At 33.4% G+C, this 12,949-nt stretch overlaps 1 protein-coding gene across 7 annotated transcripts in view; it reads right to left on the bottom strand.

Annotated features, from left to right (window-relative positions):
* Atp9b (ATPase phospholipid transporting 9B (putative)) overlaps positions 1–12,949 on the bottom strand; it is a 449,279-nt gene that overhangs the window by 302,811 nt on the left and 133,519 nt on the right. For all 7 annotated transcript variants that reach the window (XM_023700057.1, XM_023700058.1, XM_023700059.1 and 4 more), the window contains exon 7: positions 9,666–9,717. In XM_023700057.1, the coding sequence (XP_023555825.1) occupies positions 9,666–9,717 (52 nt within the window). The remainder of the gene's footprint in view (positions 1–9,665; positions 9,718–12,949) is intronic.

Here is a 12,949-nt window from a genome sequence, read left to right as displayed (position 1 = left end):
TCTCAGGATAAATCCTGAGGGGATTTCACTGACCTTATCAGACCCAAAAGCTACAACTCTTGTTGCACAGGTCCTGCTTTACCTTGGTCTTAACCATTCAGCAGAAAAGTATAAAAACAAAGTATAAGAAGTAAAGCCATGCTGTTATGTTGAGCTGTAGGGGACTCAGGTCAACAATTTCTGACACTGTCAGTCAAACGGAAAACCCAATACTATTATGGGCTACTGTACTCTTTTAGAATATTATGCTGAGTTAACACACCTATAATATTCAAATAATGGAACTAAACAACAAAGGGGATAGAGATGAATGTCCATTTTGTATCTGTGTATTCAAAATGGTTAGGATCGATATACAGTTACATTCTCTTAATGAATAGAGGGATTTGTTCTAATAGTGTTTGTATATAGGATATCATGTCCGCATCTTGTACAGCAATTAACTACTACGAAGAATGTATGCAATGTGTTAATTATTGGAACTGTCCTACCAATTTGGTTTGAAACTGTCTCATTGCTATTTGTTTCTCAATAAAATTATGGAAAAAAAAAATAACATCCAAAGTAAAGAAACAACTGCAGAAGGCTTCAGAGGAAATCTCCCAGATCAAAAGTAATCTCCCAAGTTTAAAAAATAAAAAAAGAAATGACAACTATAATGAAAGAATTACTAAGCATTTCTAAAGAAGTTATTGGGGAAAAAATAGAGGAGAATAGAAAAATGATGGAAACTTTGAATGAGCAATATAGAAAAGAAATAGAATGCATGAAACAGATTCAGATATTCAGGAAATTAAAAACTCATTTACAAGTTAGCAAAGCCATCTGAATGAAAGTGAAGATACTTCTAGACCTTGAAGACACTGTTGCAGCTAGTGAAAAGGTAAGGAAAGATCTCTTAAAAACAACTAATGGCCTAAAGTACAAACCCAAACAACTAAGATCCAGGAAAAAATAATTCAACAGATGTGATGCACTGATGAACATAAAATTAATAGGCATCAATGAGAAAGGAGTCAACACAAGTGATACAAAAATAATATGGGCAGAAGTAATAGCAGAAAACTTCCCAAATATGGGGAAACAATCTAAAAGTAAACTTTCAAAAGTAAATGAAAACTTACATCTACAAGCATTCAGTAAAACTTTAGATAGACACTGTCACTTAGTTTAGCTCTCTAATCTCTACCGTATTTACCCATTTTTACCAAGCACTTTCTGTTAAAAGCATAACTTTATCTAGCTTCCATGGATTCTACTGACCTTAAGGAAATTACAGTTTAGTAAGTAAAGTAGATAAGCAACTAAACCAAAATAAAAGAGGAATAGAGGTTCTGGAAGAAGTATGTAGTATGGGCCTGATCACACAGTTCAACACCAAATTTCTACAATGATATGCACTGCCTATCACCTGAAATAAACTAGATTCCTGCTCCAGAATCAGGTGGTAAAACTTTTCTATGAAAGGGTCTAGGAAAAGGATTTATAAGAGAATGCCTGTGATGGCCAGCCAGGAAGCGGAAGGCCCACAAAACCATGCAACAAGTGTTCCCAAACCCCACCCTGGTCACCCCAGAAAGGCAACAGACATCTCTACAAGTACAGCCTGTATGCCCAAAAATTTAAGAACTCAGGATTACGAAAAAGGGCTCCAGTGGCAGACCAGGAGAAAGGTAACTGGGGTATCTTAAGACTCGGGTAACTGGCAAGGAAAAGTGAGAGGCAGAGGAAGGACTGAGCAAATACTCTCCAGGCCCTGGCTCATTTAGGGGAAAAAAACCTCACAAAGATTGCTAAGGCAAGAAACCAACATAATACTCCAACTGAAAGAGGGAATTCTTCCCTACTGATTGAAAATACCCCTGCCATAAGCTACTCAAGAAATGTAGATATGTAGATAGACAGATAGATAGATAGATCAGATATAACTTCCTTCTCCTCAAAAAAAAAAAAAAAAAAAAAAAAAAAAAAAAAAGGAAAAAAAAAAAAAAAAAAAACAGGGAAGGTTACTAATATCGAGAATATGTGCATATTTACTGAGTGCCATATACAACTACCTAAGTGCAACTGACATTCTCTAAGCCTACTCCAGGCCAAGAGGTAGACAATACAAGTTCTTATCAGAAAGTGTTGAATCTAGGTGCCCTAACTAGGTCCATGGACTCTAAAGCTCTGAGCTTAATGACAGAATACACACTAGCTCTCCTGCCTCATCCATGAACTCTGACAGTTTATTTATGAATATTGAGCTCCAATACATAAAGATTAAAAGAATTACTTGGGGGTTTACTGTTTTAGTCCTTTACTTTTTTAGTGACCTTACTCAACTATTTCTGCAAAGTTTATCTCTTGTAGTGCAGCTAGCCACATTTTCTTTTCTGGTTCCATGTAAGCCACTTACTGGTCAAGGGCAGAATTTCAACTTGCTTATCCAGTTAGAGTTTTACCCTTTTCAATTGTTTGCATGTGGTTTGATGGCTCCTCACAATTCAGCAGAGTCCTGCCCATACTTATTCAAGAAAGAAGCTTTCTTTCATTCAAGAGGCTTTTTCTCTGTGTGCTCCTCACACCACAGATTTAGGCATTCCATTCTCCACACTGAAAGATGCTTAAACTGTTCCCTACCTATGCAATCACCAATGTTATTTTTAATCCTTTTAACTAGCTTAACACAGATATTATCAGTGCAAATGGATGTTGGAGACTGAGAGGTCAGTTCACCTCTCTAAAGCACAATAAGATTAAGAGAACTGCTTGCTTTGGCAATTCATGATATACTCAAGGAGATTATACTCTGATTACAGACATTTTCAAAAATATACATAATTATATAAATGCTTATGTATCATTCATTAAATGAACTATGAAAAGAATACTCTGTATAATCTGACTTGTTTCCACTAAAAAGCAATATATACAAAATTTGTAATTCATGCTATTTTAAAGTTAAATGCAAGGGCCGGCGAGATAACTCAGTGGACTCAGCACCCCTTTATGCCAGTTCAGGGACTGGGTTTGATCCCAGGCACCATATTCCGCGACAGCCCCACCCTTGGGGAGTGCTGAGTTGGCAGCTGAATCTGGGCATGGTGGCGCAGGCCTGTAATCCCAGCACTGGGCAGGCTGAAAACAGGAGGATCACTACAAACCCAAGCTGTACAGTGAGACCTTGTACCAAATACATTAATAATAATAATAAAATAAAGCTAAATGTTTTTCCAAGGTTGAATTTCTTCTTATATATTTGCATATTCAGAAAATACACAAAACCTTCTTAGATGTTGAAGACAACATTATGTAATATAACGAGTGTCAAATTTCTATTTTGTCTAGTGAAATTCTGCACCATTTCCAATGTGCTTTTTCCACTATTTCATATAATCGTTTAAATTTTTTTAAAAGATGAGCTAGATTCTAGTTTACATCTTTAGAGACTGTGTTCTTGATTTCCAAAATTTAAATCATGCTGAGAATTTCTGCAATGTTTTAAATTTCTCCAATTTTGTTTCTAAAAATGAAATCAGTATCTAGATCTCTGTAAATGTATTAAACACTGGAAACAAGATAATATAAAAAAATAAAAATAAATAAAAATAAATAAATAAATAAATAAAAATAAAATAAAATAAAATAAAACAAAAAAAAATAAAAACCCCCCAAAAAAAGATAATATAAAAAACACATCTTATGTTAAATAAACATATCCTATGTTTAAAACTTAAGAGACAAAATGACATCATCTTACCCTGTGTCCAGTTAACATTACTAAACCTCACAGTAACTGGTGTGATTTAGGGAGAGGCGCTAGGTGACTACAGCAAAATCTGAAGTACAGCCAGCTTGGCAAGTTTTAGAAGGATCAGATCTTAACAGAAAGCACTAGCTACACTGGATGTCAATTAAAGCTCAGCAACAATAAATGATTAAATTAGTATTGCTACATCCTTTTTTTACAGACTTCTTATGAACACTTAAATTTATTTTGTATAATTGACAAGAGTTGACAGATAGGTTTAATGACCACCAAATTAAGATCAACTAGTATAGGTGTCACACTGGAGAGTCACATCAAGTGGTGATAAAGTAACTGACAGAACTTGGCGAGACAGAAGACAAGTCATTTAAAGCCTAACAAGTAACGTGGCCATCAGCAAGCACACACAACAGATTATATATTCAGTAGCTATGAAACATGTGCACTATGGTATATATGCAACAAAAGGAAAATAAACATTGACTTTCCATTTGTAATAGCAGATCACTGGCTACTAAACTTAATTTTTAAATCATTTATATAACTTATCACTCTGCCTGAAATCTTCAGGTTGGTGGCAAGATGAGTAGCACCAGAGATAACATGGATGAGGACCATGCCATTTAACTACCTACCCTCAGCTTACTAACAGGTCATAGCAGATATACTGCAGTATGTTAGATCCCAAACACTTAAACTATGATGTCATCACTTAGGATACAAGCAAAAAAATATTAATATTTATAAGACATTGATGAAACTTAATTCTAAGACAGCAGTGCTTTTTAACATCACTGAAAGAACTTTGTGCACTTGGGAGATATTTGTTTTGAATTAAACTAATAAAGCAATTGGTTAATTAGAATTTAGGCTATCAGTCACTAGATACAGCAATAGCTTAATTTACATTAGAAATAATCCACTCAGGGCTTGACAGAATATTCCGCATTAATACACAGTCAACATATCGCCATGGACCAAGTCACTGGGCTTATGGACAAGTACCCAGCTGGTGCTAAGTGTGAACATGTTGCCACTCTTATGATTTCAGTATCAACAAAACACTAAAGATATTTATTATAATAAACAATATATTACAAGTTTCTTTAACCTAAAACTGAAAAGCAAAAAAATAATAACAATACTGAGTGTTAGCAGGTGACACATAAATTTGGACCCTCTTTGGTTTTCTAAATATTAGGCATTAAAACACTTTAAATTACTTAAAATCACCCAAAAGCATTTCTGAAACAACTCATTGAAGGCAATATTGTGGGACCAATGTTATACAAGTTGGAAGATATCTGATCCATTTCATAAAAAGAAAAATAGTATGGGAAACATGTGATTTCCTAATATCTGCAGATGAATGATTAGTAATTTTTATTGTAACAGCAAATTTAAAAAATTTAAGGAAAAATTAATAAAACAGAATCACAAATTAAGACAAACTACAATAAGAACTAAACTCTGCTATATTAGTAATCTTTTGCAAATATGTAAATAATCAAAAACTTAGCATACATGTATACTACATTTTTTCAAAGAATTCTTAAAGAATATCAAAGGGATTCATGATCTAATGCTCATGTTATTAAATATCAATGTATCACAGAATAGTTCACCATGCCATATAAAATATAAGACAAGATTATAGAACAGACCATTTTAAATTCTCTCTCTCTTTCTTCCTTTCTTTCTTTTTCACTTTCTCTCTTTCTCTCTCTTTCTTTCTTGTACCAGAAATCAATCTCAGAACCTTGCACTTGCCAGTGAGGTGCTTGTGTCACTGAGCTCCATCCATGGCCCCAGAAACAAAGCATTTTTACAACACCATCAATATGGATACATAATCTCTCTGAGACTAACACAATAGAGTGTCTTCTTTGTTAAATAGTTTAATATTCCATCCTTTTCAAGGGAGACTGAAGAATTTGCAAAACTTCTAGGAGTCACATCATTTTAAGCAAGCCATTTTTGTTCTCCCATCCTCATATTCCTCCTCTGAAAAAACAGACATTTCAAACCACCTTCCAGTTTTAAAGGGCTTGGTATTCTTCATAATTCATTTCCTTACATAAGCTATATATTTTTCCTTTTAAGTTAACCACTGAAAATAATTTCAACATTTACCATAATATTGCTAATCTTATATTTTCTACCACAATCATTAAAAGGATAATTAACATAAAATTATCTCCCAAAGCAAGCATCCTATTGTTCATTATTCTGGACAGCAATGAACTTTAAGTAATAGGTGGTGACATCAGGGATAGTTGTGTAAAATCCTCTGAAAATCCACTTCTCCGCAACTAATGAGAATACAAGTAAAACATATCAAAAGCAACTTTTTCAACCATGGAAAACTCAGGCCTTGTAACAATTAGAGGAGCACTTACTCGAGAAAAAAAAAAGTAAATCTACCTAAGACTAAGGTGTCTTAATTATAATCCCTGGGCAACTACTAATGAAGTAATTTTTAAAATATACATTAACAAATGACAGGAGAATTAGTATGTAGAAAACATTTACACAAAAAGAAGACAGTAATGATGCAGTACAACACACAAAAAAAATAAGAAACACAAAGAACAGCAAAATAGCAGATATAAATCCTACCTAATCAGTAATTAGGTATATTGAATAGAAACAGATTAAAGGCTCAAACAGTAGACATTAACTGAACTCTCTTTCATCAAGGCCTTTGCACATGCTAACCACCTCCAACCAAGCCTGAAGTGAAACTAGTCTCAGAGGATAATTAAAGTCCAAGAAAAGGTAACCAGTTTCCTAAAAAACCAGGCGGAGCACACACTTAGATGTAGCTGGGTCAGACCACTGAGAAATAACCATGGGGGCAAAGGTTAGGACAACTTTCCTATTCAGTAGACACAGGAGGGGAGCTACAGATCAAGGTATGTCATGGGGAGTATGGGATAGAGACATATTTAATGCCTACAGCAAACGAATAGTGGAGATAGGAGATAATAGGATATCAATGTAGGATAACTGGGCCCCTGTTAATGAGAAAGGCTCTGAAGTAAGTGGAGAGACTAGGCTTTGACAAGAGGGAGGACATGGAAGGAGTTGCCAGTCTGAGAGCTTCAGTGTTTGTAGTGAAGTTTAAGGCAGGGCCATTAGCTGAACATGAACAGGCAGGTGGTAAAGACAGGAAGAAGTCTGAAAAGATGCTTCTAGGAGAACTAGGCAGGAATAGGGTCTGGCCAGTGCATACAAAGCACCAGTCATACAAAACACCAGTCATACAAAACATCCATGTGTTTCCTCAGCACAGCTGCACAAGAGAAGAAAAGAGAGGTCTTATTTTTACAAAAGGACCAAAACCACATTAGCAAAAAGATACCCTCTTTACCAAATGGTACTGGTAAGCTGGATATCCTTTTGCAGAAGACTAAAACTAGATCCCTATCTGGTACCCAGTTTAAAAGTCAAGTCAAACTGGATCAAAGACCTAGATATGACAAAAGAAACTAAGAAGTTACTGGAAGATAAAATACTTGAAGTCATTAGCACAGGCAAAAACTTACTCAATAAACCCCAGTAGCCCTAGAAATAATATTAAGAACAATTAAAATTACATCAAATTAAAAAGCTTCTGTTCAGCAAATGAAACATCAGAGTGAAAAGACAACCTACTGAACAAAAGACAATTATTGCTACTCTTCTGACAGAGGAAAACCCAGAATTCAGAAAAATTAATCCCCCTAAAACAAATGTCCTAATCAAAAAAAAGTGCAAAAAACTGAAAAGATACTTCTCCAAAGAACAAGTATAAATGATCAATAAGTATATGAAAAGCTGCTCAACATCTTCAGCCATGACAGCAATGCAATTCTGAGATTCTATCTTACCAGTGTCAGTATGGCTAGCAAGACACAAAAAACAATAAATTCCTGCAAAGGATGGGGAAGTAAGTTACACCCCTCCTACACTGATGGTGGGAATGTAAACTAATATAACCACTGTACTAGCAATGTGGAGATTCCTCTAAAAACTAAAAATAGAAATTCCACTTGATCCAACTCTCTCTCTCTCTTGCATTTACTCTGGAAAGAATTAAAGACAGCATATTGTAGTAATACATGCATGTCCAAGTTGATGGCAGTGCACTTAACAAAGCTACACACTGGAAAGAGCCTAGGAACCTATCAACAAATGAATGAGTAAAGAAAATATGGTATACAGTGAAATATTATTCATCTATAAGAATAGAATCATGTCAGTTGCAGAAAAATCAATGGAGCTCAAGAACATCATGCCAAGCAAAACAAGACAAAGTTTAAATATCACACATTTTCTATACATGAGAAATCTGAAATATAAATGAAAGAATAAAATAAAGACAGTAAGAAACTAGAGTCTTAGAGATCAGGAAAGGATAGAGAGTAGAGAGGAGAAAAAACAAGGGAAAGGGAAAAGGGGACTAAAAATGATCAAGATATGTTATATGCATGTACAATTTCCTAAACAGAACATCACCATTCTTTATCATAAACATGTACTAATTAACAAATACTGTATGAATAGAAGAAAAATCAACACTTCTGAAATAAAACTCAATACAAGAGTATTCACACTAGAAATAATAATATTTATGCCAAGCTTAGAAAATCTAAGAATATAATGAGCTTCCTGTAAAAACACAATTCAAGTTGGAAGTATAGGGCAGAAAGGATCTCTACATTCCTTCATATACTGCCCTCAGTTGAGAGATGATGAAATGTGCCCATAGGCAGTACCTGAATCACATCAGTAGGAACAGGTCAGAGATTCAAAATGAGATAAATGATTTTCAACATGGCCTAAACTTGGCCATATGAATTTCTATCCGGTTATCCCTTTCCACTTTCTTCTTATTGTTGAAAACTCAGGACACTTCAGCATTACTCTTCCAGTGAAGTTCATAGCAACTTACCCAGATAAAATTGGGTAAGCTATCCTCTCCTATAGCCCAAAATAATTATTTTTATTATGCCATACAATAGAATTATTACCAACTGTTAATGTATGTGTTTCCACAAATACATAACACATGACTCTTTGAAGGCTGTAAATGGATCTTATTCCCTTTTATATTGTAAGCAACAGTCCCTAGCGCTAAATAAGTTAAATAATTTTTTAAAGAACTGATCAATAAAATTGAAAATAAAATATAGCAATCAAATTTTGAGGGACATAATGGAGACCTATCAATACAAATCTGAATGAAAACATTTACTGGATAGGTAAGTTCTGATATGATTACTTTTTAAACACGCATTTTATAAAATCAAGTTACTGAAGAGTCAATGTTTGATAATTGGATCAATCTGGCATATCTATATCCGACAATGTGAGCTGCAAATTTGATAGCAACATATAAAAGAACAACAACTGTTAATTTTCTATTCTTGTTTTGAAATTCTGTACCATTTATATTATCTTACGTTGCTTTGTTTCTATCTTCTCGTTATTGGTTTTTTACTTTCCTCTTTAAAATAAAATGTTTTCTTTTTTTATTAATTTAGCACAAGATCTACAAGGTCTCACTACATAGACTGGACTCAAAGTGATGTTACTGTTTTCAGCTTCCAAGTGCTGAGATTTCAGGTGCATGCCACCATGCCCAGTCTCAATGGTTGTCTCAGCACACCCTGGGGGCAAGGCTAGCATGGCAGATCAGGGATCGAGCCCCAGGCTCTTAGTGTCAGGTGCTTTAATATGCTGAGCTATCTGGCTGGTTCCTAAAATTTTTTTAAAAATCAAATTATCTTTTTAAGTAGCAATAACCAGAAATTATTTAGAAATTAATGAGTGTAAAATATTATCTAAATTAGAATTTTTAGACAATAATTTTACTTTCATCTTTAAAAATAAATATCAAACTGTCATAATACTAAAAAATAAATACCTGCTTTCTCTGAAGTTCTGAGAAACACCATGTCTGATGGAATTCTTTGATTCTGCAAATAATTATATAAAATGTTAATTATATACAGGAAGGGTTATATATTGACACAAGTCATGCCACAGTGCAAATGGCCAATAAAAACCACTAAAATAATGCTATAATTAAGAAGAATAAGGAACTACATATTATAATGCATATAAAACTTCTTACAAGTCACTATTCATGCATTTAATCAGTTATTAGTAATTCTATCAAATCAAGAAGCTACAGGAAAAATGAATCAGAAGAAAAACATCTAAAATACGAATATATAATTTATGAAATGACTTCTGACAACTAAGAAAAGATTTATCTACATATGATAAAGAATGGTTTAGTAATAAGTAGTAAAAACATATATGTTATTAAGGTTGAAAAAGACATGTTAGGTAGAGCTATTTCTAACACTAAGAAAGAGTGACTATGTACTATACACTGGTCAAAGAAAAAGTTACAATAGAAGTTGAGAAATTTTTTTTAACTAAAAGAAATAAAAAACAAGAAGATGAGAACACCCAATGTCAGAAAACCATTATGAGGAAAATATGTGCAATAAATGTGTACAAAATAAGAAAACTTAAAAAATACTAATTTAAGCACTATCTATCCATCTAAAAGCAAAGAAAAACAGCCAATGAACCCCCCCAAAAAGCCAAAGGATCTAAATGAATAGAACAAAAATAAATGACACAGACAAATATAGAGACAGATACATACATAGATACAAACAGTAAGAAAGCATTTTTAAACTACATATACCCATTTTAGTAATAAGAAAAAAGTCAGCATTAAAATACAGAGGAATAGTGAAGGCACACAATTCTCCTATCACTGTAGTACAAAGATTACTTCAATGACAGCCCTAAATGGAAAAGTCCAAGCAAAAGCTCTTTAAAAGTACAGCAAAAAACCACGAAAGTTTTCTTTCCCCACTACATGGTCATCATTCATGAAATATTAAAAATATTTATGACATTGTTGTAGAGGATTTCAGAAGACTACCACCACCTGTATTTTTATAAAAGGTAAAAAAATGAAAAGTATCATAAAGTGGTTTCATTAATATCAAGAATTTTTGTTCAAACCCATCTATCAGGAAGGAAAAATGTATAGCCTACTATACATAAGAAAAAAAGAAGTCAATTCAGGAAGAAAATAGCACGACATTTTCATATGCACTTCACAAAAAGACATATAAAGCCATACCAAAAATCCCTAAGTTATTAGCTTTCAGAGAAACATATATTAATACCACAACTTAGGATGTATGTATACATCAGAAATATTAAATTAGGCTGAAAATGTCAAGTGCTGACAAACATGCAGAGATACTGCTGATAAAATTACAACTGGACACACCACTTTGCACACCTATGTACTATTTATCACTGTGGAATATGCTCATACACCAGATCCACCCCATTCCTAGGTGTACAGGCAACAGCCATCTGTGCATGTGTGAGAAAATATTAATCCAGTAAAAAAGAAATTGCATGCATAGGTAAAACACAGAAGCGATGCAATCCCTATTAACAGTGCACTGGACAAAAGGCACTTGTGCATGCACACAACCCCTTCCCTGAAATCTTGAAGGACTCATCCAGAATCAATTAACCATAAATTTCAGAGTTCATTTCCACACTCTCAATTTCAAATTCACTATTAGTTCCATACTGTCTTAATTACCACAACTTTGATGTTGAAATAAAGAATGGTGAATATGCAAAACTTGTTCATTAGTTTTCAAAATTCTTTTAGCTATTTGGGGTGGGGGCAAAGGGGATTAAATAGGAACTCAATTCAGGACCCTGTGCTTGTCAGGAAAGTGCTGTGCCATTGAGCTGTATCCCGAGCCTGTTTTAGCTATTCTGAGTCCTTGTATTTCCATTATGACATCTACAATCTAATTTTTCAGAAACTGTAAAGAAAGGACTAAATTAATCTATAAATAAATCTAGGAAGCACTGATATTTTAATAATATCAATACTTTTATCTATCAATATTGGAGTATCTTTCCATTTACTTAAGTCTTTTTTACTGTTTCAAATGTTTTATAGTTTTTAAAATCCAGTATTTATTTTTTTCTTCCCAGTATTTTTCTTTGTCAAATTTACTCTTAGTAGTTTATTCCTTTTGATGCTGTTACACATGGAATTGTTTCCCCGATTAGACCTTCAGACCATTACTCTGTTTTATTCTGTATAAGGCACCTACATAAATTAAATTAATTATTGGATTCTTTGTGTTTACTTTTCTTCTCTTCAAGCCTGAAAACAGCCTGAGGACAATGCTTTCCTGACATCTTACATGACATGTATGTACAACAGTATTGATGTACAGCAGTGTCTCTGTTACACATTTAGGTTGTGGGGGATGTTTCCAATCTTAGGTTACTATAAATAATACAAATGTCAACATTTTTGTATTCTGAATCAACATAAATAACACTTCTCTGTGACAAAGACCCAGGAGTTCCATTCTAGGTCACCTGATTGCTGCATATTTAGTTTAAGAAACTTTCAAATGATTTTCCAGAATATACCATTTGACATTCCCATAAGAGGCATGTATGTGATCTTATTTCTAACTGTTGTCAATATTTGTTGTCATCACTTTTTACAATTTTAGCTACTCTGAGAAAATGCGTAGTGATACTTCATTATTTTAACTTTTAATTCTCGATACCTATTGATGTTGAATTGCTTCTAATGTGTTTATTTTCTAATAACTCTAAAGCAAAGCTTCTTTGAATCTTTTGCCCAAATTCTAATCTGAAATTATTAGTGTTTTGAGAGATTTTATATATTTTGGTTTTAAAATGTTCATCAAATATATGACTTACAAATGCTTTCTCTTAATTTGTAGCTTTTTTTTTAACAACAGACACGTGGTTTTTCAAAAAACAGGTTTCCATTTTAATGATATATAATTCATGATTTTTTTTTCTTTTATTCACTTTTTTGGGAGGTGTATCATTTAAAAGCTATTTTCCAAGTACTCAGACAAAGGTCTGCTCTCTAGAATTTATAAAGAACTAAAAAACACTAGGGCACAAAATTTAAAGACCCAGTCCAGAAATGGGCATCCGAGATGAACACACGCTTCTCAGAGGATGAAATTAAAGAAGCAAATAAATATATGAAAAAATGCTCCACATCACTAGCCATCTGTGAAGTGCAAATTAAAACAACAGTGAAATATTATCTCACCACAGAAAGAATGGCTATCATAAAGAAATCACCCA

Source organism: Octodon degus, unplaced genomic scaffold (assembly GCF_000260255.1).
Source record: "Octodon degus isolate 3935 unplaced genomic scaffold, OctDeg1.0 scaffold00120, whole genome shotgun sequence".
NCBI classification, from domain to species: Eukaryota; Metazoa; Chordata; class Mammalia; order Rodentia; family Octodontidae; genus Octodon; species Octodon degus.
This window is presented reverse-complemented; position numbering and strand designations above follow the sequence as displayed.